General features: G+C 45.1%; 1 protein-coding gene across 1 annotated transcript; it reads left to right on the plus strand.

Annotated features, from left to right (window-relative positions):
• The first annotated feature begins 1,383 nt into the window (after positions 1-1,383).
• Positions 1,384-25,348, plus strand: LOC136657132 (solute carrier organic anion transporter family member 1A2-like). Its single transcript, XM_066633779.1, has 14 exons — positions 1,384-1,398; positions 2,863-3,004; positions 3,464-3,596; positions 4,406-4,515; positions 5,105-5,251; positions 10,574-10,672; positions 11,194-11,427; positions 12,104-12,268; positions 14,187-14,382; positions 15,183-15,348; positions 17,244-17,428; positions 21,257-21,321; positions 23,845-23,962; positions 25,111-25,348. Exons 1-14 carry the CDS (start codon positions 1,384-1,386, stop codon positions 25,346-25,348), a joined length of 2,013 nt encoding a protein of 670 aa, XP_066489876.1.
• Positions 25,349-26,660: the final 1,312 nt, after the last annotated feature.

Genomic DNA, 26,660 nt, shown 5'->3' on the forward strand with positions numbered 1-26,660 from the left:
CCCCCAGCCCCATGCACAAGTTTCTGAAATTCACATTCCTGAGTGAATCCTCAATATTTGCTTACTTGACAAAAAATAATGGGTTTGTTTCCTAAGAACTGCTTTTGTTCATGACTGAAGTTTCATTGGTACAAAGACGAAGAGGAGATGTTTGCCAATCTCCCCTTCTCTCTGTAGGTCTTTGTGCCCCCCTCCCAACTACTTCTGAGAGTCCTCAAACTCTCAATATATCAGTAGAAAACACAGCCAGTAAGTATTCTGGGGAGTAGTGGGGAGGCATCAATTGAAGTATTCTGGGGAGTAGTGGGGAGTAAGTAGTGGGGAGGCATCAATTGAATTTATCAATATAAGTGATATCAAATAAAGAGTGAGATGTTCACTGACTCTGACACTATGATTAAAATAGTGTGCAAAAGGAGACATCCAATGCTTTGGAGGACAAAGAAATAAAAGGAAATGGGTGGGCAACCTGGGATTGAAGACTGGTCCCTATGCCCCTGCAGCTCTTCAAAAGAACTTGCTGTACTGCTGATATTTGCAAGAGTGAAATGGACACCACTACTTGACCAGTGACTACTGACAGATCTTTCATGCCCCTTTCTCTCAGCGCAAGGCATTTTAGTGGAACAATTTCACTTATTCTGCTGAGGGCTGTGGAAGAACAGATCGCTTGTGTGGAGTTACCAAATGGTGCCCATGCTCGCTCAGATCATCCAGTGGTCATGATTAGTCCACATCCCATTGTTCCTCTCGACCGTGAGTATGCACCCCTATGCTGAGGCCATATCGTTCACCCATGTCTTGATCCTATAAATTCAGGTTTCAGGAACAGCATGGGAACTTTTGTTCTGGACACATCAATAGTTTCACTCACCCACACATATGCACAACCCACAGACTTCTCTAGACTTGGGTGATACATTTGAGAGCATCTTTAGAACAATAAATATTTTGTTCTGTTCAGCTTAGGGCAGTTGTTGACAATTGCTTTAAAATCTCATATATCCACTAACATACAAAGTGCCTGTCACTTCCTATATTAGGAAAACAGGAATGCCATGTGCTGATGTGTTTAAAATCTAAGTGCAGGACGTAGGAGAAACAGGGCCTATTCCCCTCTCAAAGGATCCTAGTTTAAGCTGTGAAGAAGATTGCTCCTTCCCTACCAGACAGCTCATATAATTCAGTGAATTTTCTTTTCCAGAAATGAGGAAATCTTGAGTTCAAAAAGCCTTTGGTCCAAGAGAAGACACAAATCGATTCATGCACTGAAAAAGGGAGAAATTCGTAAATTAAGGCTCCGACCTTGACTTCCAGGAAGACTTCTTAAGCACATCAAAGAGCAAAATGAAAGACAGGAAGAAGCCATCTATATTCTGGTGTATGACTAAGCTAAAGGTATCGGTATTTTTTCATTCCCTTGCCAATTTAAAACCCATTTAATACAGGTGCTTCTGTGCATATCCATTGAGGAAATATCTGAGCAGAAGAGAAGATAATTTTCTCCCCAAATCTTGCAAGGTATTAAGAAGAGCCCTGCTAGTCCAGCATCCAAAGGCCCACCTAGTTCAGCATCCTGTTTTCCCCAGTAACCCACCAGTTACCACAGGTGAGCCCTCAAGCAGTTGATGAAGATGCATTCCCTCACACCAGTGGTTCTCAAACTCACAGGGAGTTTGAGCTCCGCAGTAAAACCTTGAGGGGGAGCGGGGGAGGCAGCAATGCGATTGCCAGGATCTTATTGCTTTGGAGGGGCACAGGGGCTTGGCTGGACTCACCACAGCCTATAGCAGCCTTCCAGGGGTGTGGGGAGCCCCGCGCCAGCCTTTGCAGGGCTCCCCAACCTGCGGAGACTGTGAAAACAACAATTACAACTCACTTCTGGTTTCACGATTGTAAACTGGCAGTGTCCCTCCAAGGCGACGCTATCCTGGCAATCGTGTTGCTGCCTCCCCGCTTCCCCACCCCTTAAGGGGGCAAAAACCAGGGCTCTCTGGCTGGGGTGTTGCGATGCCCCAGTCTGAGAATCACTGCTTCACACCATTGCTCCCCTGAAAGACCTGCTGTGACGTGATGAGAATTGGGCTCAGAGCGGTGCTCAGCTGGTCTGAGAGCGACTGTGAGGGGGCAGATCCTCCTCTTGGAGTGGCCACATGATTCTTCAGCTTTGGAAAGAAAAGCGGAAGAAGCAGGCAGCCATGCAGGTAGGTCACAAGGAGTGGATGATTGCCATGCGGGAGGCAAAGGACTGCTACCTGGGAGCGCAGTACGTCCCCTGGTCCCCTTCAGTGACTCCGCTGAATCCATAGTCTGATTTGGTTGATGTGACATGTGGCTCTTCTGTAATGGCAATGAGCTCAAAGAGCATGATGTTTCAGCAGCCTGGTTTGGGAGGCTGAAACATCATAGAAGCTGTTGGGGATTTGGAAATGTTCAAAACTAGGAGGAAATCAGGGATTTTTCCACAGGTGAAAAGTTAATCAGGGATCATTAGAAGGAGAGGAGATGCTGAAAAGAGACCTGAGGGAGAAGTGAAAGAGGCAATAGACGAAAAATTCAGAAAGAAGACAAAATTAGACGTAAAGCAGAAGGAACCAATAGACTGAAATAACTGTGACAGAAGCTACTATTCAACTAGCAACTAAAATTGACTTGCCCCATAATCAACAATGGTTTGAGGTTGGGTTATTTGTGTTCCATTGTTGCGGATTCAGTGCAACAGGTCTTGCATTGAATAAGGTCTTGATAAGGTCTTGCATTCTTTCTGACCTGTGCAGGGAGTGTGTCAGGCTTTTGAAGTTCCTTTTCCATTCTACCTACAATTTTTCTGTTATTTATTTATTCTCTTTCCTTCTTTTCCAGGTATTTCTCCTGGCATTGTTTTTTGCCTATCTGGCCAAGACCATGTCTGGAGCTTACATGAGCAGCATACTCACACAGATTGAACGGCGTTTCAACATCCCCGCCTCACTGGTTGGAGTAATCAGTGGAAGCTTTGAAATGGGTATGCGGTGGTTAAGATTATCCATTGGCTTGAGAAGTCCTCTTCCCTGCCCACACTATCCTGCCCAGAGGGGAGGGTTAGCCTGAAGCTTAGCATCCCCCCAATCAAACTGCTCAGGACCAGCTGCAAATTGGCCAGGAAGATATCATTGCCAGACTTTGACAGGTGAACCCTGTCACCTCAATACAGGGAGAGCTGGGAATAAACAATACCCAGGGGAGGGGTGGACAAGTCCCTACCCTTTACACAATTCACTTCCATGGGGCAGTAGAAAGGGGTCGCAGTGGTGAAAACACTTAAGGAGCAAACGCAGTCCTGGACTGCATAAAATAAGATTGGAGGCAGCTTTACTCTTTGCCAGGGTGGCCAAACAGCTCATGCTTCCTCTCCTGAGATCAGTGTGACTTAAACATGCTTAAACTTTGGTTGATCTTGTACTTTGTTCTTTTATGCCTGCAGGTAACTTGCTGTTGATGACCTTTGTAAGTTACCTGGGAACGAAACTCCACAGACCACGCTTGATTGCTCTTGGTTGTGCAGTTATGGCACTGGGGTGTTTTTTGATAGCACTACCTCATTTCCTGATGGGAAGGTGAGCCTGCTTCCCTTCTGACATATGCATATCTCCTCCTCTTGGAACTATAGACTTGAGTTAAGCTTTTATTTTTAAGTTTATCTTGTTTTGCTAAATAAATAAATAAATAAAAAACCATTATTAATCATTAAATGGTTAATAAACAAGAGTCAAGCTAGTACTAAAGTAGAAATTAAGAGTTGTATTAGAGAGCTTTTGCTATTTATCCTGTTTTAAGCTCTTCTTATTACTTATTCTTTTCAAAATGCGATATAAACTCTGGTTCCTTAAATTCTATTCACCTTCATTATTATAAAAATGTGCTTGGAGTTCTGCAGACATGTTTCTTTCTATTGGATCAGGATGCCTAGCTTCTGCAAGTAAGAGGATATAAAGCGGTAACTGGGGACAAGCATTGCACAAGTCAAGTGAGGATGGTGTATCGAGTGCCCAACTTCCTCATGCTGTTTTGGTGACAGAATGTGTAAAAATGAATGACAGTGGCCTTACGCATGTGTACGTGACTGAATTATGGTTTTCAACACCAATTATTTTCCCAAGACCACACTCTGTATATATCTCAGTTTACAAAGACACAATATTGACAAACCATCTAGAAAAATGTACCATCTAGAAAACCATCTAGAAAATTTTTTTTTTTACTACAAAAAGAAGTTGCTATTTTTAGACTAATCACATGACTTTTTCGTTGTTTAGATTGGGACATTTGGGGATGCCATTCCTATTACCATACATTTTGAAAAAAGTAAAAAAAGAAAGAGAAATCACTTACCTTCATGTCATACACTTTAAAATTTGATTCACAGGTACGATTACGGCAGCACTGTTGCTTTGTTTGAAAATTCATCTTCAAGCATGGCGGTTTGTCTTGCCCATCAAAGCCAGTTTTCTATGCCTACTGAACAACCCTCAGAAGGTGAGCTTCCTTTCTGTATTCAGCAAACAGGCTAGTGACGTCGCATAATTACACCAATGATAGCCAGAATGCCTTCCTGAAACTTCCTAAAACTTGGGAGAGTGGGGTATACAAAACAATATGTCAGTTGCGGACCTAGCATTGCATTCTAGGGGGCAAAGTCCCTGGGTGTGAGCCTCTAGGATCCTGAGGAAGACTCTCTGAGGCTCCTGACGGGGTTGGAAACTGTGCTTCCGCTTTTCGGGAAGCACAGTTTATAGCATTGGAGAACCTCAAGAGAGGCTTTCCCAATGCAGCCTTGGGTCACGCGAGGCTTTGTGAGTGGTGGTGGTGGGCAGATTTGTGCATGCAAGGGGCAGCGACAGCCCACGGGGGGAGCCATCGGGGACCTTTATCCCGGGGCGCGGGGCTGGGGAATTCCACCGCTGCAATATATCATGCAATCAGTCTTTAGTTTTGATCCAGTCCATGCAATATAACATTGCATGCAAATGTACAGTAGGTATTTCATGACAGGAATGAAACATTAACATGTTCAATTACCTGCAAAGTCCTTCATTTACATTTTGTCTGTTTTTTTTATTCACAGATTGCGAAAAACAGGCAGGATCCTTGTTGTGGGTATTTTTGCTGGTGGGAAATCTCATTCGAGGCATTGGCGAAACTCCCATTGCCCCTTTAGGCATTTCGTATGTGGAAGATTTTGCAAAGGCAGAAAATTCTCCTTTCTACATTGGTAAACCTACACATTCTCAAGCCCTTAGTATTCTGCATTGACTTAAAAACAGGTTTCTATAAACCTTTGGCTTTATACACATAGTCATCCAGGTCTTCCCTTCCTTGGAAAACAAGGCAGAATATAAATTCAATTGCACAAATAGACTTGGCAACATTCACAGGGCAGACCTAGATCTTTATGTCCAGAAGAGAAAAAGTATTTGATATCTGATATTTCAGACCAAAGGGATACATGGATAAATGCAACAGCAGTAGAAAATGGACCCACTTTTGATTGAATGTCCTGTTACAAAAGTAATGTTCCGGCTAATCCAATTCTAACCTGCGCTGGCACAGCCGAATCGAGTGACCTCTGCTGTACCCAGCACAGGAGGTGGGTCACAATTGCTATTTTTCGCTTTTCTGAGGCTTGGGGGGTCTTGCAAAGGAATCTGCGGGCTCCTCACACCCTCCAGAGAGCCAGCACTGCCAGAGTAAGTTTTAAAAAAAACAACCTTTTGTCCCTGGCAGTGATGCGATCATGACGATCATGTTGGCACCTTTGCCATTGCCTTCCCCTTAAGGGGACAGAGACAGGACTTTCCTGGCTTGGACATCATGATGCCCCAGTTTGGGAACCTCTGGAGTAAGGAGATATTTTTCCCCTTACCCCAAGTAATGCTCTAGCCTGCCCAATGGGGCTACTTAGATCTGCACCAGCTAATTTGTTGGTGCAAGTCTGAGCAGCCCTGTGTAAGGCTACCAGGTCTAGAAGGGAAGATAGGATAAGATGGAGAACTGCACCATCGATCCCATAAGAACAGCCCCACTGGATCAGGCCATAGGCCCATCTAGTCCAGCTTCCTGTATCTAACAGTGGCCCACCAAATGCCTCAGGGAGCACATCAGATAACAAGAGACCTCATTCTGGTGCCCTCTCTTGCATCTGGCCTTCTGACATAGCCCATTTCTAAAATCAGGAGGTTGTACATGCACATCATGGCTTGTAATCCATAATGGATTTTTCCTCCAGAAACTTGACCAATCCCCTTTTAAAGGCATCCAGGCCAGGTGCCATCACCACATCGTGTGGCAAGGAATTCCACAGACCAACCACACGCTGAGTAAAGAAATATTTCCTTTTGTCTGTCCTAACCCGCCCAACACTCAATTTTAGTGGATGTCCCCTGGTTCTGGTGTTATGTGAGAGTGTAAAGATCATCTCTCTATCCACTCTGTCCATCCCCTACATAATTTTGTATGTCTCAATCGTGTCCCCCCTGAGGCGCCTCTTTTCTAGGCTGAAGAGGCCCAAACGCTGTAGCCTTTCCTCATAAGGAAGGTGCCCCAGCCCAGTAATCATCTTAGTCGCTCTCTTTTGCACCTTTTCCATTTCCATTATGTCTTTTTTGAGATGCGGCGACCAGAACTGGACACAATATTCCAGGTGTGGCCTTACCATCGATTTGTACAACGGCATTATAATATTAGCCGTTTTGTTCTCAATACCTTTTCTAATGATCCCAAGAATAGAATTGTCCTTCTTTATTGCCGCCGCACATTAGGTCAACACTTTCATCGACCTGTCCACCACCACCCCAAGATCTCTCTCCTGATCTGTCACAGACAGCTCAGAACCCATCAGCCTATATGTGAAGTTTTGATTTTTTGCCCCAATGTGCATGACTTTACACTTACTGACATTGAAGCGCATCTGCCATTTTTCTGCCCATTCTGCCAGTCTGGAGAGATCCTTCTGGAGCTCCTCACAATCACTTCTGGTCCACCACTCGGAGAAGTTTGGTGTCGTCTGCAAACTTTGCCACCTCACTGCTCACCCCTGTCTCCAGGTCATTTATGAAGAGGTTGAAAAGCACCGGTCCCAGGACAGATCCTTGGGGCACACTGCTTTTCACTTCTCTCCATTGTGAAAATTGCCCATTGACACCCACTCTCTGTTTCCTGGCCTTCAACCAGTTCTCAACCCATGAGAGGAGCTGTCTTCTAATTCCCTGAATGTGGAGTTTTTTTAGTAGCCTTTGGTGAGGGACCGTGTCGAATGCTTTCTGAAAGTCCAGATATATAATGTCTATGGGTTCTCCCGCATCCACATGCCTGTTGACCTTTTCAAAGAATTCTATAAGGTTTGTGAGGCAAGACTTACCCTTGCAGAAGCCATGCTGATTCTCCCTCAGCAAGGCCTGTTCGTCTATGTGTTTTGAGATCCTATCTTTGATGAGGCATTCCACCATCTTACCCGGTATAGATGTTAGATTGACCGGCTTATAGGTTGACCGGCCGTTTTGAGGGACAAGTTGCATATCTTAGTCAAGAGATCAGCAACGTCATTCTTTAATTCCTTAATAACTCTTGGGTGGATGCCATCAGGGCCCGGTGACTTAGTGATCTTTAATTTATCAATGAGGTCTGAAACACCTTCTCTTTTAACCTCTATCTGACTTAATTCCTCGGTCAGGAGGGGCCGTTCGGGCAGCGGTATCTGCCCGAGGTCTTCTGCTGTGAAGACAGATGCAAAGAATTCATTTAATTTCTCTGTCATCTCTAAGCCTCCTTTATCTCCCCTTTCCCTCCCTCACCATCCAGAGGGCCAGCTGCTTCTCTGGCGGGCCAACCGCTTCTCTGGCAGGATCCAACCCCCTTCCGGGCCTGATCCACCCTTGTCCTGTCCCATTACACCTTCTCCTCACCTCTGGAACATCCTCCCACTGCTTTTCTCCCAGCCCCTGCACCACTTGGTGCTTTACTTCCTCTGACAATGGCTGGGGGTAGTGATACAGCCAGCATAGACCTTTCCGCTGGTGCTGCTTACATGTGAGTCATGTGAGACCTACATGTGAGACCTACATGTGAGACCTACAATAAGGTCCGAAAGGGCAAAAGCCCCAGGCGCAAGGCACCAGGACCCTGCAGAAGACTCTCTGAGGTTCCTGATGGGGGCAGAAACTGTGTTTCTGGTTTCCTGAAAGCACAGTTTAAAGCGTTGGGGAACCTCACAGAGGTTTTCCTGACGCGTTCCTGGGTTGTGCAAGGCTCCATGAGTCTCAGGTGAGTAGGGGGGCAGATTTCTGCATGGGGGAGGTGGCAATAGCCCGCAGGGGGGCGCCATTGTGGACCTTTGCCCTGGGCACGGTTCTGGGGAGGTCCGCTGCTGAGTCATTGAAAAGCACAGCTTCTGTGTTGGCACAGCTTCTGCTGCACTGGCACTAGCAATCAATAGGCTTGTGCTCACAGTCTCAGTGGAGAAGTTCTCAGTGTGCTAGGTAGTGCCATTTGGCATTCTGTGGTGCATGGTGAAAAGCAATGGTTAGAAATCTATACGCAATGCTTAGACATCTATATTTTTTGCCCAAGATGACTCTGAGTAAGGACCCTGTGGTATGAGCTTCTCTTTGCAGTGTATTTATCTCAGAATATCCGGTAGTTTTTAATCAATAACTTTGCGGATTAATTACTGAGGGTTCCTGCTGGATATATTTACCTTTGAATTCCTTGTGGGGAGTTTGCTTTGGTGAGATTGAAAGGGACCCTTATCGAGGTCAATATGGGCCAGAGGCTGCCTTCAGAACATAGCCCTCTGCTAAAAACGAAACAACTAAGATTGGAAGATAGTCAAGCCTGGTCAGAAACCGCTCCAGACCTTTCAAAATTGCCTTTGCTGAATAGATTTGCCCCTTTGACATCAACATCTCAGGAGATTGTGATTGAGAATGACAACAATGGAGGGCTGACGCTGGCTGTGATATTGGCATTGGGAGTTATGGCACCACAGCTTGAGAGTGCTATCTCCTCCAAGGCAGATGAACCTGTGAATAATCAGTTGTTACAGTGGACATCACCCCTAAGTCAGTAAATCAAGTCAGAAGATCAAGTTGGGGCTATATGTTTTCAAAAGGAGGCCTGACTCTACAATAATGTCCCTGACCTGGGTGGGAAATCTCCAGTTAAAGTTATTTTCCAGAATGTTAGAGAGGGAAGTCCATTTTCCAGAAGGGTTAGAGAGGGAAGTCCAATGACAAGGGTTTCTTAGAGCTCCTTAAAGGAGCAGATATTACCCTTTCACAAGAAAACTGGATGCTTGATCAGATTAATTTAAAAGGTTTTAATTTGTAATGTGTACCAGCGTTTAAGGTAAATCCAAAGGGTTGTCACCACAGTGGGAAGAGCTTGCTGCACTGGTTTCACAGCACTTAAGTGCAGAACCAATCATGTTGATGAAACCAAGCCATTATACACAAGCTATTAAGACCAGACTTAGCAGTAAAACAATTATTTTAATTACCAGGTAATGTATACATCCCTCCCTCACTGACTAGGTCCCAGCGAAAACAACAATGGAGCCATTTGAGTAACATTATGGAGGAACTTGAGAGGTGATATCCATGGGCCTTGTGTGGGCTGGAGATTTCAATGTGAAATTAGAGAAAAGATCCTCAATAGTTCATATGAGGAATTGATACAGCTACCCTGCTACCCAATCTTTACTTGCTAACAGCTTGTAGAAAGATAAGCAAGTTAAGATGTTCCTTTTTGAAAGGAAAGTTAAAACTATGGGCCTTGATTTGGATATTACTGGCTCACTGAAACTGAAGAAAGCTTACCACCTGATTAAATGTAGATTACAAGATATTGAACAGCAAAATTTGCTGAGTGCTGCCAAGATTTGCTCACTGTTACATATGCATGTCCTGGTTAGTTGTGGGCATATAGCTAAATACTTTTAATTTTGAAAATGCCCTAATGAGCGTAGCGCTTTCTGCCTTGCAAGAAGTAACGTCATGCCCTCTGAGGTGCTATATGGTAGATTCAGAAGAATTCCTCTGGAGGTGAGAATATGTGCTTGCTCCTTAGGTGTGATTGAATCCTTACAACATGTGATTCTGTATTGTCCCTTTACAAGAATCTCTGTTCAGCCTTTCTTGAGAGTCTTCTCAACAGGAGGGTGGGTTGGGATGACTCGGAAAAAAATTCAGTTTATCCTTTTATGTTACAATGAAGACATTACTGTGAAAGTGGCATTTTTATTGAATTTAATTATTAAGAGAAAAAGGAGGTGGTCAAACACAATTGTAAAGGAAGGTTGGTGATTTTTTTTAAACTGTTTACTGATTTTTAAATACTGTTTACTGATTTTTATATATGTTTATTGAATGTCTACTATGCCTATAAAGGCATGATGATGATGATATGCCCCAGGGTTGCTATTGTATGGATGACCCTGAGAGGCTGAAGACAGCAAGTCAAGCGAATGTTGGGAAAGAAGCCACATTTTGCTTATGTTTTTCACTAGTTTGATTTAGTTCTCTCTTTTATCCTTCTTTAGGCTGCCTACAGATAGCAACTATCCTGGGCCCTTTGTTTGGGTTAATGATAGCTTCATACTCTGCTGTACTGTTTGTTGACGTTGGATCCATGAACTTAGGTAATGCAATGAAAATGGTCAAAATCCATATATTTAATCAGCATAAATGTGCTGCAGGCCACTCAGAATTTACCCAGCTTAATGCATCTGCTTGACTTGGGCATTATTGAGTCTAAGCCTTCGGTATAGCCCCCTGATCCCCAAAACCTACTGTAACTAAGCCTAAATATGTGCACATGTGTAATCACGTATTCTTCCCCTGCTTTCCTTGCCTCCTTTCTCTTGTTGTCTCCTGCAACTCTTTCTAGACTGTAACCCTTTCAAGGCAGGGACCTATCCTCTCTTCTTTTGTAAAACATTATCTGACTTCATCTCACCCTTGTGTCTTCTTCTTGTGTCTGTCTTTTAGACATTCACATTTGGGTGGGTTTTAGGGATTAATCTGTGTTTCTTTTCCAGAATTCAGTGTTCAGTATAATGGTATTGACTACAGTCAGACAGCTAACAAGGGGAAATGGACTCTGAGGATGACTGTAAACTTGATTCTACATAAACAGCACCCCCCATTCATTTCTCTCCAGAGGATGTGACGCTGAACCTCACTGATGCTCGTTGGGTTGGGGCCTGGTGGCTGGGAATTTTGATATGTGCCATGGTGAATCTTCTCGTTGCAATTCCCTTCTGCTTCTTGCCCAAGTCTCTTCCGAAGGAAGGAGAGGAAAACAGTGCAGAGTTAGCAACCAAAGGAAACAAAACGTTACTCCAAATGGAACGTGCGCTTAGTGCCAAAGAGAAAATTCGTGAAATTGCTAAAGGTGAGACAACTCATTACTTTTAAAGAGGAGGAAATTTTTTTTTATCAGTGTATACAACTGTAAGTTTCAAGAGAGAACCAATTTTTCAAAAAACATTTTTTCTTGAGTAGAAAATATTTCTTTAAATGACTTCTCTTCTCCCCACCATGTCACCCCCTGCCCATAATCCCACCAGCTTCACCTCTCTTCAGCCAGACACCACCCTATCAGCTACCCACAATCTCAATAACTGGGACTCAGGAGACTTGAAAATTCTCCCTCCATCTTTTGAGCCTGCTACCAACTTTGTGGGTCCAACTTTTTATTGTATATTTTGTGCTGCTGATCAGACTGGAACGTAAATAAGTCTTGAATTATGCACACCAGGAAGAATGGAAGCTTGCCATTGACAATTATGGTCTGTTGTGGGCCTATCAACCAAATGGCATCCTAGGCCAGTATTCATAGCTAGAAGAAGGAAGCCTCTTTCCCTTTTCTCAGAATTTTGAATCAGGAGAAAACTCTCATCCACACATCCCTTCATTAGAAAGCACAAGGTGTGAACAGATGTAATGATCTGTGTGTGTAGAGATCTGGCTTTCTGGAGGAATATATACGTGTTTCAGCGAACCTCATCTACTGTTGCTACAAGACTGTAAGGTGACTGAAAAGAATTTTTCTTTTCCTTTGTTTGTAGATTTCATCCCATACCTGAAAAGTCTTTTTCACAACCGTGTTTACATGCTCTTTTTATGCATCACTGTGGTACAGTTCAATGCTGACATTGGGATGGTTACCTTTCTGCCAAAATATCTGGAGCAGCAGTTTGGGATCTCTGCATCAGATGCTATTTTCTTAATAGGTAAATATAATGTGTGTGTGTGCGTGCGTGTGTGCGTGTGTGTGCGTGTGTGTGCGCGCGCGCATGTACTTGAATGTAATGTTGTTTATAAATGTCTAGATACCAGCTCTCTCCAGCACTGGAAGGTTTGTGAAATATGAGGGAGGTAGCAGGGTGGACATCTAGAGGAGACTGTAGATGAAGCAACAGATCTGTGATAAGGTGTGGCTGCCAAGATTGCCCGAGAGCACTGCAGCTTTAAAACAAATAGTTGCGCCTCAAAGGTTGAGGCATGGCTGTGAGTTTCAGTGCAGTATTCTTTTAGTAAACAGAGCCCCAAAGTTTTCAAAGTGCTCCCTGGCCCACCAAGCAATATAATACTGCAAATTTGCTACAGTACACTGTATTATTTTGAAAAGATGCTTGGAAGGCTTTGGAGCAGGGCTGGCTCATTTATGAGGCCAACATCAGACAGTAGAATGGGGGGCACTGTTCTAGGTCCACCTTCCTGGCTCTATTGCTCCTTCTTTTCCTTCCACTCCTTGGATTGGAAAAGGAAGAGGGGGAAGAGAGGGAGAGGAAATGTGAAGGGGAGGTTCATGTTGAGCTGGAACATTGGAGAGTGGGAGAAGCAGAGGCTGGTGGATCATCCAGTAGGGGAGAGTATTTAGCATGCCACATCAGGTGTCAGGAGGTCTTGGGCAGACCTATTTTAGAGTTTGTATCTGTATAAACAGCTCTTGGTTGCCTGCATAATAGATTTTCATAGCCTATTATGCACACACAAACACACATGTACACATGCACATACACATGAAAAAATGAATTAAATAGGAACATGGAGCCTTCATCACTGTACAAAGAATGGAACTGAGTGCAGAGCTTATATTATACTCAGGGCAAAAATGGCAAAAATGTCATTTTCAAGACATTTTGCCTCCTTTATAATGTGTAGTAAAAATTGCACCATGTCCTGTTGTCTTTAGGATGTGCATTTTTCTGCCCCCCTCTATGCATCTTTGGGTGCCACCAGCAGCATGTAGAGTTTGAAGCCTTCCCCCCCACTTACTTTCTTGTTTTCAGTCTTTTGTCATTTATGCCATTTTATATAGAATTGGTGTCATTGACAGCCCAATACTATTTAAACCCTGCCTCCCACTGGCGTAGCTGTGTCACTGGAGCCTGTGCTGATCTTGGGGAGGGCCATCCTGGAGGTCTCCTCCAGGTAAGGAAACATTTGTTCCTTTAACCTCTGCTGCCACAATAGGTCTATTCAGATCTGCGCTGGCACAAGTTTGAACAGACCTGGGAAGGTGAATCAAAGCCGGAAAGAGAATAGGATATCAGCAGAGCTGCTGCTGCTGACACTGCCCCCTTCATGGACCTCAACACCCCTCTGTCCCAGTCTCTGCACTGTTGCTCCCCTCCTCTCCCCATTCTGCCCACCACCCACCCAACGCCGCTGTACCAATGCCATGGTTTTTCTGGAGGCTGTTGCTGCATGGCTGCAGCCACTCGCCACTTGTGGTGGTGGCCTGGCTGCACAGAATGGTGGATCAAATTTTGTGACCACTGTAAAGCCTGCTATGCCGCTGGAACATGAGATTAGGCAGTGCATCAGACCCCAAGGATCAGGCCCCAAGTGTGAAATCCAGTACAAACTTACATGGGAGAAAGTCCCACTGAAATAAATGGCACTTCCTTCTGAGCCGACACCCTCACTTCAGAAAATGTAGACTGTAATTCTCAGGATGCCAGCAAAACCTTGTGGCCTACAGAAATGCATCTCAAGTTATACACGTGGACGCTGAATGGTACATTCTCCTCTGCTCCCATTTGCAATGCAACTCCTCTTGGTCATTTTGTACCTTTGCAGTAGTTTTGGCACGAGGCATTCTCCTTGATGGCTCTAAAAGCAGATGTTTGCTTTTTTCCATAGCTGTTTACAATTTGCCAGTTATATGTGTTGGATATTTTTTTGGAGGCCTTATGATGAAGAAATTCAAGATCAGCACCTATAAAGCTGCCCACTTAGGCTTTTGGAGTTACTTGGTTCAGTATCTCATCTACCTTTCAGCTTTTTTCATGGTCTGCAAAGGCGCTTCAGTTGCTGGCTTAACTGTCTCCTATGAAGGGTATGTGCCCACTCTCATCTAGTCCTTAAGTTTCCTGAAACGAGCTGACTGGTTTGGTTATTTCTGGGCTTTAGGGGAGAGCGGTTTCTCCCCCAGTGTGTCATGCTTATGTTAATGTATTTATTGGGTATGTGCATGCTGCATGTGCAGAATGTTAATGAGCAGAGGAGAAGTGTTGTCAGTAGCAGTGTAATGCATCTTCTCTTGGGCTTGCTTGCTCCATGGAGCTCATGGTTGTCTTACAGCAGCACTGACAAAGCAGGCAGTAAGCATGACCCAACTTCATCGCCAGGCTTCTCACCACAGAAAGCATCAGCACTAGGACTCAGGAGTAGAGAGAATAGCCCCCCCCCCCCATTTGTGACCCGACTGCCATGTTCCTTCTTGTCTTGTGGGTGGCTGAAAAGAATGCCTCCTCTAGTCAGCTCACTATGTTCTTTCCCACTGTGTTTGACCCTTACAAGTTTCCATTATAAGTGGCTCACAGGTACAGGCTGGATTTGGATATGTCCAAAGACTCTCCAGAGGCTCAAGTGCACTTTTTCCCTGCCACTAGAATCTTCCCTCGTCCCCATCAGCCTTTATTCCACTCTCTATGGGGAAAATTGAAAAAGTCAGCAAGAGGATCTTTGTTAGTATTTGATTGTCGCACGTTCCCTGTGCAACCTCTGGATTCCCAAGGCAGTATGCCAGTAAGTGCACCCAGAGTCAGTCATCAAGCTCTCACCATGTTGAAGAAGCTCTTTGAGCTCCTAGTTGTAGCTACTGAATTCCCAGTTCACCTTTGGAATGTTTTCCAGGATAGATCAAGTCTTCTATGGGGAAACCAGTTTGAATGCAGAGTGCAATCATGGTTGTGGCTGCTCGACCAAGGTGTGGGACCCAGTTTGTGGAGAGGATGGAATCACGTATGTTTCGGCATGCCTTGCTGGATGTGAAGTCTCAAATGGAACTGGAAAAAATACAGTAAGGCAGACTTTTCAGCACACAGATGTCCTTAAATGCACATGTAATGTGCATAGAGCTTTAGATGTTTTGCAGCTAGCAAAACATATATATGATTGCTGCTTAGATCAGTCCATACAGAAGACTGTGAAGGCAAACTGGAGGACTGGATATATCAGGGAAGGCCTGTATTCCAAAAAACAGCTAGTAGTCATACTGAGTCTAGCTGAAGATGCATATACAGTGGACCCCCACTTTACTATTGGTTCACTTTACAATCAAATCACTTTACAATGAACTCTTCGTTGTAAAACAAGATTCATTATACAATAACGTGCAGCGCAATCCTAAACTGCACTTGGGCCGGCACAAGTCCCTTACACCGGCCCAGGAGGGTCGCAAACATGCTGTAGAGCACATTTGCGCCTCCTCACGAGCAAGCTGTGCTGGTGTGAGGTTGAATTCAGCCTCTGTGGCTGCTTGCACGGTGAGTCTTGCATCGGCCCAGCTCTGGGCTGAAGGCTCTGGGGTGGGCAGAGAGGAGGCAGGAGGGAAGTATTCCTGGGCGGGGGTGGGTGGGCAGTGGATGGCCCCAGGGGTGGGTGGGGAGTGGGAGGCGGGGCATAACTGCCGCATCCCCACCCCCATTCCTGGGGAGTTTGGAGTGGTTTGAAGCCGCTCTGCTCTCCTCGAATTTGCGCCACCTCTAGAGGTGGCACAGGTCTAAGGTGACCCAAAGGGGCCAGGGCGCCTTGCCCAGGATTAAGGGGAAAAGTTTCTCCTTGCCTCTGGCTGAGCTGATTCTGGCCCCTATCCTGCGCTGGTTACCGTTCAAGCCTCTTGGCTTGCCTGTTCCAGCACAGGATAGGATTGCGCTCTTATTCACTTAATGATGGGCTCACAATTGCTGCCAACAAGACCTCATGGGTAAGCCAATTCGTGATGCAGAGGCAAACATTTGCTAATATCTTAGCCAATAGCAGTGTTTTTAACATCATGGCTGTTTGTCTGGAGGGTTTTTGTGTAAACTGATAACCATGGCCCCTAAAGAGCACAGTAGACACTTTTAAAATCACCTATTAGAGAGGGAAATTACTTAGTTCAATGGCAGAAATGTCAACTCCTGAGGTCTTGAAACAAATTCCCCAAAATATGTATTGTTGGGTTCACTTTACAATATTTTCACATTATGATAGGGTGGAACAGATTACAGTCATAAGTGAGGGGTTGACTGTATTAGAATATTGCAGAAAAACAGTAGTAGTGCGGGGGGGCAGAGCTATAAGTGCCGCATAGCTGCAAACTTGCTGTATAAGCCACCCCTCCCCTTTGGTCTCGGAGCCTGGCTGGGGGTGAAAGCAATGCGGAGGAGATGCCTCCACATTGCTTTTGCTCCTCAGAATGGCCCTGAGAGCGAGAGGGAGGGCCAGCTTACACAGAGAGTTTGGGAGGCTTGAGGCACTTACAGCTCCACCCCCTGACTCCGCCTCTGCAGAAAAGTGTGAGATGCTCTCCTTTGAAACATTAGAAGTGCACATGAGTTAGAAAGCTGGTCTTTAGTGTACATATAATTTGACATCCTGACCACCAGAAAAGTCTAAGGATGGGACAGTTTTGCATCTACCAGTCAGAACAGACCAAAGGCCAATGTTCTCACACACAGAGAGTCAAGCCACCCAAGGGATGGAATATGGGCCTGTCAGAGTTTCTATGTCTTATTGTGTCTTTGAATTAGCCAGTGTGCTTTCAGAAGCTTGAATCAAATGAGAAGGATTTCCAGTATCTGCCAGTCGGAGAATGCAAGCTGCATTTACTAGTATGGGATCCTTGAGTCTGCAACTCTTCCAGTATTCCCTGCTGGGCTTATGAACCCCCAACAGCATGTCCTTAAATGAGTTCGTGTTCTGTTTTTGCAGGTATTTGAAAACTGCTCCTGCATTTTAGCCTCAGGGTTTCCTTCTGGAAATGGCTCCGCAGCACTTGGCCAGTGCGAAAGAGAGGGGAACTGTGGTCCAGTATTGCACTACTACTTAATTTTATGCTTAATATGTTGTTTAATTTATTCCTTTGGAGCCATGCCGGGCTACATGGTCCTGATAAGGTACTGTAAGACCAGTTTGTCTGTTTGTTTAAAAGATTTATATATGTCTTTCCTATGTTCAAGGTGGTGCCTATATTATTATTATTATTATTATTATTAGTAGTAGTAGTAGTAGTAGTAGTAGTAGTAGTAGTAGTAGTAGTAGTAGTAGTAGTACTTCTTATGCAGTTGTTGGTGGCTGGATTTGGCCTGTTGAATATCGGGTTCTTCCCAAGGTCCTAGGATAGTCACAGATTTTTCCATAATATGTCTGCTGTCCCAAGTAAGGCTGCTTTTTGTTCTTGGTGTGCAGTGATTTCATTTACACGTAGGATGTCTGTGTGTTTTTCAAAGTCTTTTGGTATCACGCCTAGAGGGCTGACAATTCTGGAGCAATTTTAGTCTTTCCCTACCATAGGCATTCAACTTCCATTTGCAAATCTTTCTATTTTGTGATCTTTTCCTGTTCTTTGTCTTCAGTTCTTGCATCTCCATGTATTGCCACATCCACTATCCAGTTGTTGTTGTTGATTTTCAGGGCACTCCTATGCATGCCTGCTCAGAAGTGAGTCCCATTGATTTCAGTGGAATTTATTCCCAGGTATGTGTGAATAGGATTGCAGCCTTTTCCTGCCTTTTTGCCAAAGTGCACAAGGTAGTGTGCGACATAACAACAGCCTAGCATGATACAATCATCTGAAAAATAAAGCACAGGAGCAAATGCAACAATAAAACATCAACAAAGACTAGATTAAAATCATTATTCTTCACAACAGTCACTCAGTAAAAGCCCTTCTGAATAAAACTATCTCCATTATCAACTGAAAGGCAGAGAATGATGACAGCAGGCACAATATTATGTGGTTTCCCAATGTTGTAGTCACAGAATAAATCCAATGGAGAATTCAGATTTGGCAATGTACTTCCAGGTTTTCATTTGCAACTGTAAATCATCAGACACAAGTCCCATAATCTTTCTCTGCAACTGTCAGCTAGCTCAGCAGGGCCTCCCTTGAACTGCACAGAATGGCTGACTGCTCTACCACCAATTGTTCCAACAGGTATATTGAGGGAAAGAGGCTGAAGCCCCCCAAAATCCTCTTGCCCCAAGGGCTTCAGTGTAAAGTTGCTGTTCTGTTGTGTGCTTCCTATGGTTAACATTTGGGTATTAAAAGGAAAGGCCTGCTAGATCCAGCTGGCATTTGCATCTGATCAACATGGGGCTTGCACAATCCGGGCTGCACAGAGCTAGAAGGCCCATATATTCCCCAGGTATTTAAGATACAAACTGGATTCCGTCTGGTTGCACTCCAATCCAGAAAGTCCAGAGTGGAGTCCAGTTAAACCAGATTTGCCAATCCGCCTGGTTGCACTTCCAAAACAGGAAGTCCAGAGTGGAGTCCAGTCAAACCAGATTTGCCAAGTATCCCTAGTTGCAGTGTTATTGACTTGTGAAGGAACTTTGAACTCCACCGCTTCTTATTGAAATTTCTGTTTCAGTGCTTATCAGCTTATCAGTAAGATGATCTTCCTACCCACCTTCAGTTTCTGGTTTGCAGAGAAGATGCAAATTTTCTGTGCTTCATGTTTGACAGTGTAGAGCAGGGATATCAAACTTGTTTCATACAGAGGGCCAAAGATTGACTTGACATTCATGGTGCCTGCTGAGGGCTGGAAGTGACATCATGAAGCAGAAAGTGACATCATGAAGCAGATGACAGCCAGAAATAAGCACATTGTTCTCACACAGAAACTCATTAGCTGCAAATGAAAGAAGAGAAAATGTGCAAATCTTGTTGATATTTTCAAGATATAAGAGATCCCAATTATCAAGGGGACCAGATAAATGGCTTCCTAGGGCTGCATTCAGACTGCGGGCCTTATGTTTGACACTCCTGCTATAGAGCAGTGGTTCTCAAACTTTTAGCACCGAGACCCACTTTTTAGAATGAGAATCTTTCAGGACTCACTGGAAGTGATATCATTACTGGAAGTGACATCATTAAGCAGGAAAATTTTTATAAACGTACACTGCAATCCTATCCACACTTACCCAGGAGTAAGGGCGCAATCCTGACTGCACCCTTGTGTTGGCCCAGGAGGGTCGCAAATGTGCCATAAAGCATCTTTGTGCCTCCTCGGGAGTTGGCTGGGCCAGCGGAGGGATGCATGCCAGCCCACAAAGGCTGTACCTAGCCTCCACGCCAACTTGGGAAGGGAGGGTTGCATTGGCCGAGCTTGGCTGATGCAGGGGTCTGGGGAGGGTGGGGAGGAGGTGGGAGGGAGACTTTCCAGGTGGGGGCAGTCCCAGAGGCAGGCGGATGGGGAGCTGGAAGTGGGGCTGGGACCTGGTAGTTATGCTGGATCCCAACCTCATTCTCTGAGCAGTGTGGAGCGGTTGCAAGCCACTCTGTTTTCCTCATACTTATGCCACCTCCAGAGATGGCAAAAGTCCAAGGAGACCCATTGGGGCTGTGGTGGCTTAAGGGAAAGATTTTCCCCTTGCCTCTGTCTGAGCCACTTCTGGCCCCAATCTTGTGCTGGATACAGCACAGGCCTCATGGCCTGCCTGTTCCAGAGCAAGCTAGGATTGCGCTGCATGTCTTATTTACTATCATTGCTTAAAAGCTCATAAATAGTAGCCTGTTAAAATTAGAGATCTGTAACATTTCTCCAAATGCAGTCACATACCATGGTAACAAAGTCTGATATATTAAAAATAAAATAATAAAATGAATTGGGACCCACCTGAAACTGGCTCACGACCCACCTAGTGGGTACAGACACACAGTTTGAGAAACCATGCTGTAGAGCAAAACCAGGAGTAGAGGGTGAAGTATGGATTCTATGGAAAAGAAAGTCAACCTTCTATGGCAGCCATTTTCAACCACTGTGCCGTGACATGCTGGTGTGCAACAAATAATCCCTAGGTGTGCTGTGGGAATTTGGGATATTTATTAGTAAGATAATGAAACTAGTAGGCAGTAATGCAACTCCTTACCTTGAGGAGGCCTCTGTGACTGCTCCCCAACTGCACGATGCGGCACATGCCCCAATGAAACAGCTATGCCAGTGCTGGAAAGTTGGTTAGGATTGTGCCCTAAGATGATTACTGGACTGGGGCACCTTCCTTATGAGGAAAGGCTACAGCGTTTGGGCCTCTTCAGGCTAGAAAAGAGGCGCCTGAGGGGGAACATGATTGAGACATACAAAATTATGCACGGGAAGAATAGAGTGGATAGAGAGATGCTCTTTACAGTCTCACATAAAACCAGAACCAGGGGACAGCCATTAAAACTGAGTGTTGCGAGAGTTAGGACAGACAAAAGAAAATATTTCTTTACTCAGCGTGTGGTTGGTCTGTGGAACTCCTTGCCACAGGATGTGGTGCTGGCATCTGGACTGGATGCCTTTAAAAGGGGATTGGTCAAATTTCTGGAGAAAACATCCATTACGGGTTACAAGCCATGATATGTATGTGCAACCTCCTGATTATAGAAATGGGCTATGTCAGATGCAAGGGAGGGCACCAGGATGCAGGTCTCTTGTTATCTGGTGTGCTCCCTGGGGCATTTGGTGGGCTGCTGTGAGATACAGGAAGCTGGACTAGATGGGCCTATGTCCTGATCCAGTGGGGCTGTTCTTATGTTCTCATGAAACAACTCTCCCCCTTAAGGATCTGCAAGGAAATTGCATTTTTAACAAAGACACATAATTATGGATAATGGGGCATGAGAGTAAATAGCCTTAACTAGAGGCAGTCAGACAGCAATAAGATGCAAAACCCAGCAGTATTATTTAAACATTTCATTTATTGGTTTAATACAAAACGTTCTAATCATTTTGCAGGTCTTTAAAGCCTGAGGAGAAGTCATTTGGTGTGGGACTCCATACACTGACAGAAAGAGCATTTGGTGAGATGTGTTTGTTATTTTAAGTGCATTTTGTACACAGGTAGGGAGGAGATATATTTCTGCCTTCCTCTTGTCCTCCGAGACTGAATTTTGTAGGCTATTCACTCCCTATTGTGTAATGACCAGGGTTGGGAACTCGAGTCAGGTAACTTGGACTCAAGTCGCAAAGATGTGCGTTTTTAGCTGACTCGTGAGTTGCACGCATGGAAGACTTGGGAAATACCAGAGTCAAGGGCCCCTGATTCGGCACTCATTCCCATGCACACAGATTCGAGTCTGTCTGTGTCTGGGTGTGCTTGCTTACTATTTTCATGGTTTGCAAAACCTTGTGGAGCCATCTTTCTGACCAGAACAGCAGCAGGGAAGTTCCTGCCAGGAGACTGGGAAGGGTTAATGTTTCCTTTTGCAGCTGAGTGGGGTGGGGGGAAGCAGGAGTGAACTCTTTTGCCCATCTCTGATAGGATGGAAGAACCAATGATCATTGGACAAAGGATGGACGTTCTGATATTTTCTTTGACTGAGGTAGGGCAGGGGGAAGAACCCAAGAGGGTTCTTGCCTTACAATGGACTGGATAAGCCCAGGGGAGGCAGGGAAGGGGGGGAGACAGTTTATAGTGATCATGCTTTCCACCTCATGGCTCCCATTGTTACTTGGGGGGGGGGGAGGAAATCTCATTGAATGACCAGCTGCAGTGGGACTACTTCTGAGTAGAGCTGCCAAGGATTGGGTTGTCCTGGTAAGCCTTGCAGCTGCTGCATGTGACCCTCCTCCCTCTTGCCACTTCTGTCCCCAGTCTCTTGCAGTCTCTTCCATCGCATCCGTCCACCGCCTCCCATTGTTTACAGATGGGACAGGACATCAGGGGAGTATTAAAGTATTAAAGTATTATCACACACACTGGCAGCAGCCCCAGTTTTTTTTCTGCGGCAGGCTTTTTAAAGAAGGGGCATCTCAACTTGAGACCTATCGAGTCGCGAAAGGGTGACTCGGCAACTTGGAAAGTGCCCCTGTTATGACTCATTTTTGAGTCGAGTCGCAGGGGGGTGGTGACTCTAGACTCGACTCAAGTCAAACCACACTGGACTTTCCCATCCCTAGTAGTAACTTTTTGCCTTTGCACCATGACAGCCAGGATCTCTGTGGAACTGGGCTGTCTGGTGGGATTCTTGACCTGCTGGATTCTGATTCCACGACAGTTTCCACAAGCACAGGCCCTTGCAGAAATCATAGCAGGTTGGGAATCCATCAAGTATGAGACCACTTTGGAGCTGGCGTATCTAGCTACCATGTCACATTCTTCTCCCTGTGACAATTCTCAGCTCATGGCAGATGGGGGGGGGGGGGACCAGCACTCAGTTGCAGAGTACACATTTGCATTCACCAGGTCCTGGGTTCAGTCCTGGGCACCTCTGCTTTGTCAAGTTGCAGGGCAGAGAAAGACTCTTGCCTGAAAACATAGTTCTCTGGGTTCCTGCTGCCAGCCTAAGTAGCCCACACTGAGCTACATCAGTGTTTCTCAACATTTGTCTTCCAATGTACCACTTCACATGGTCTACCTATCTGAAGTACCACTGGAAGTAACTGGCAATTACATCATTGCCAGTTACTTGTGAGTTGGGGGAGCAGACGAGACATGACAAACAGTAGTAAGAGGCTAAAGGTGGATGGGAGCGATTTTTCAAGCACAGAAAAATATGCTTTGAAGACCCCATCACTGTTTGTTGTGTTGAGTTCCTGGTTTCACTGCTGGGTGGCAGATGTCCAGAGGTCCCATGAATACCACCAGATTCCACCTCAAGTACCACTGTTGTTACCTGTAACACTGGTTGAGAAACAGTGAGCTAGATGAACAGGTCTGACAAGGCCACTTCATATTCTCAGTGGCTTACTCTACCCATTTGCTGAGAACAGATCTGTAAGATATTGTATCTAAACAGGGTGACCAGATACAATGGAGGACAGAGTGCCTATACTTTTAAGCATTGTGTAGAAGAGGGAATTTTGGCAGGTGCAATTTTTTAAATGTTCCATGTACACCATGCACACCTGCCAAAATTCCCTCTTCTATACAATGGCTAAAGGTATAGGCACTCTGTCCCACTCTGTATCTAATAACCCTACATCTAAATCCATTCTGAGATGAGTTCATGTGGGAGTTGGAAAGAATTTGTGTCCCGTCCCCCCGTCCCCATGTTCAGAATTCTCCTTCTGAGGGAGGAAGGCAAGTAGCAAAGGGGGACAATGGGAAAGCAGCCTCCGGTCTTTGCAAGGTTTTTGCCCTAGCTCTCCCTTCCCAAACAAAACAGGAGCCTTCATCGAATGATCAGTTCCAATTCATCTGATGCATTCTTTTTGTCCACAAAATGCATGTACTCCATTTCCTAAAGTCATCTGGTGTTTTCTGTTTTTAGAAACTTGGTTGTAGTATCAGAAGAACTGATTTGCTTTTCCAAATGCCTTTTTGTGGAATAATTAAAAGCATTAAAATGATTCTTCTTCTCTTTGTGTCATATTCCACGTAGCTGGAATCCCAGCACCCATTTATTTCGGAGCTATTATAGACACCACATGCTTGAAATGGGGAACCAAGAGCTGTGGTGGAGAAGGAGCATGTCGCATGTACAATGCTGACACCTACAGGTATCCTTATAGAAGTACATCTCTCTGCCAGCTGCTACTATCTTACATTGCTGTTTCAGGATTTAATTATGTTAGCTGCTCCAAGAGGCTTTATTCGATGAGCAAGATATACATTTCCTAACTCAATAAATAATGCTGCTTTATTTAGCTTCAGCATGCTGTAGGGCTGCAAGGGCAAACTATACAGTTGTGCTATCACATGTAACAGCATCTCAGCATCATTTTTAGAAAAGCAGAGTCATTTGGAGAGCATGGACTTTAGAGTGGAGAACCAACAGAGGAAGGGGTGTGTGCTCAACCCCTTAACTTATCTGTTCTAAATCACGCCCCGAGTGGCTTTGCCCCCTGCAAGGGTTCAAATGTCTCTCAAAATTGTAACACCAAAGGAATGAAGAAAATGGTCATTTTGATGTTCCCCTAAACATTTGCCATCTAATACACTGTTGCTCTGGGATCCTTTGCCCTTATGTGAATGCTGCTAAGAACTGCAGGTTATTAAAAACAAAGTGCTACCTCTGAAAACAAGCTTGATGGATGCAGTGAGGTTAGTGCTAACATTAGGTTGTTGGAGGATCTGGGGCATAGCCCTGCACTAGGGTTGCCATGGCACAACCTGCCCACTACCATGATGACATATTGGGTGCCACCATTACCAAGGGTCCAGGGATCAATCTGACTGGGGGGGGGGAATCCTCTGCTGGACACAGGGGCTTCAGTCAGGGTTCTACCCAGCTGCAGACCTCTGCAGCACTGCGAATGGGCAAAGCTCCGCGATGGCCCCCTGTGGGCTATCGCCACCCACCCCCCCGCGGGCAGAAATCCACCCCCTCCCCACTCACCAGAGGCTCACAGAGCCTTGCGCAACCTCCTCCCGTGCCGGGGAAACCTCTGTGAGGTTCCCCGGCGCTATAAACTATGCTTCTGGCAAACTGGAAGCACAGTTTCCGCTCCCATCAGGAGCCTCAGAGAGGCTTCTGCGGGGTCCCAGCGGCTGGCGCCTGGGGCTTTTGCCCCGTCCCGGTCTATGGCAGGCAGGCAACTGCTCCTACCTGGTTGACTCCTGAATGTGATCTCTGCTTGTACACTGGCTCTGCTAGATATGATGGTTTGTTCTGCTCTTTATTAATGCACTGCAAATTGTATTCCAGATGGCTGTATCTGGGTGTGCCATCAGTTCTCCATGGCCTGTCTTTCATCCCTTGCGTGTTTGTACTTCTCATTTTAAAGAAACGGCGCAAGAATCGGATGGGTGAGAACATAGAAATGGAAGCTAAGGATGAAGAAATTGAACCAGCTGAACAGAAGGACATCTCCAAAGCTCAACATTGTGCAAAGTTATATCCAGAGACAACTGACTGTGTAAACCTGGAACTAAGTAATGACTGATTGGCTAGCCGAAGTTAAGATGATGTAGTTTATTAAACCTTGTGTTTGTTATTTATAACACTTTCCCAGAATGTGGACATGGACACACTTGCACACACACACACAATATAGATAGTGGCAGGTGATTGTTGATACGTCTCCAGCCTAAACTTGTAAGCTTTACTTAGTAAGTGTCATTATATAACACTCAGGCTTGTTGGCCTGTATGTATTAATTTCTATTGGCAATTCATGACTTCTGCAAATGCTGGAAGGGGTAGAAGTGATTTTGCTAGTTGGTGTAATATAGTGGCAACAGATCGGATCTGGGAAAGTCCCTATAATGCCAGTGATCTATATTAGCTAGATTTCTAAAGTGTGGTCAACTTGACTAGCTTCTCCTCCTCTAAGGTCCACAAACCATTGTAAACAACTACTCAGGAATGTGTGTGTGTGCCCAGTTGCCGGTCTCAGAATCCTATCTGAGGAAGAAGTCCAATGTAGATTGCAAATTCTACAAAAACAACTTTATGAAAAATAGGTTCATCAGGGACTTTTAGTCATGGTGTCTGGTGTTAAGGGAGCTGTGGAAAAAGCAAACTCAATGACTGGAATTGAGTTACACAAAGTGCTTTATTTGTGCTGCAAATAAGAACAAAAGAAGCAACTGGTCCTGCCCGCTTATGCAGGGAGACATAAAACAGGACAGAAAAGAAGTGAATGAGAAGACAAAGTAGAAGAGAGCAACTAGCAAAAAGCTTTAAATGAGAAAACAAATAGGTTTCTCCCCTGCTGGTGGGGATGAACACATACACCCACACCCACTGTTATTGTGCAGCTCGAGTTCCCATGCTGTCATTCTTCCAAAACATGGAACCTTCTTGCTGAGAGACAACATGTCACTGCACAGCAGTTGCTGGGGAGCAACAGAGGCAGAAGGCTCTGGCTTACATGTCTTGCTTCTGGGTTTCCCAGATGCACCAGGTTGGATCTGTGGGAAACGCAATGCTGGTCTAAATGGGCTGCTGGTCTGAGCCTGCAGTACTCTTCTGATTCTCTTGATTTCATGGGCAGTGCATAGTTGCCTGGAGCTGCTACTCTCCATTTTGAACGCCTTTGGAAATGGCTAGAAAACAAAGGAATCTTGGGATCATGCTGAAAATAGTATTTTGCATCAGGTATGAGCATGTAGAGAGATGTTTGCCTGAGTAATTTTGTATTGCTCTACTTGTTAGGCTTTCTCAAAGTATTTTCTTCCTTTTTCGGTGTGAATGTGATATTTACAAGCTAAACTAGATGCATGCACAAACACAAATGCAAGAAGCATGCTTCCA

The sequence above is a fragment of the Tiliqua scincoides genome, chromosome 7, assembly GCF_035046505.1.
Source record: "Tiliqua scincoides isolate rTilSci1 chromosome 7, rTilSci1.hap2, whole genome shotgun sequence".
Taxonomy (NCBI): Eukaryota; Metazoa; Chordata; class Lepidosauria; order Squamata; family Scincidae; genus Tiliqua; species Tiliqua scincoides.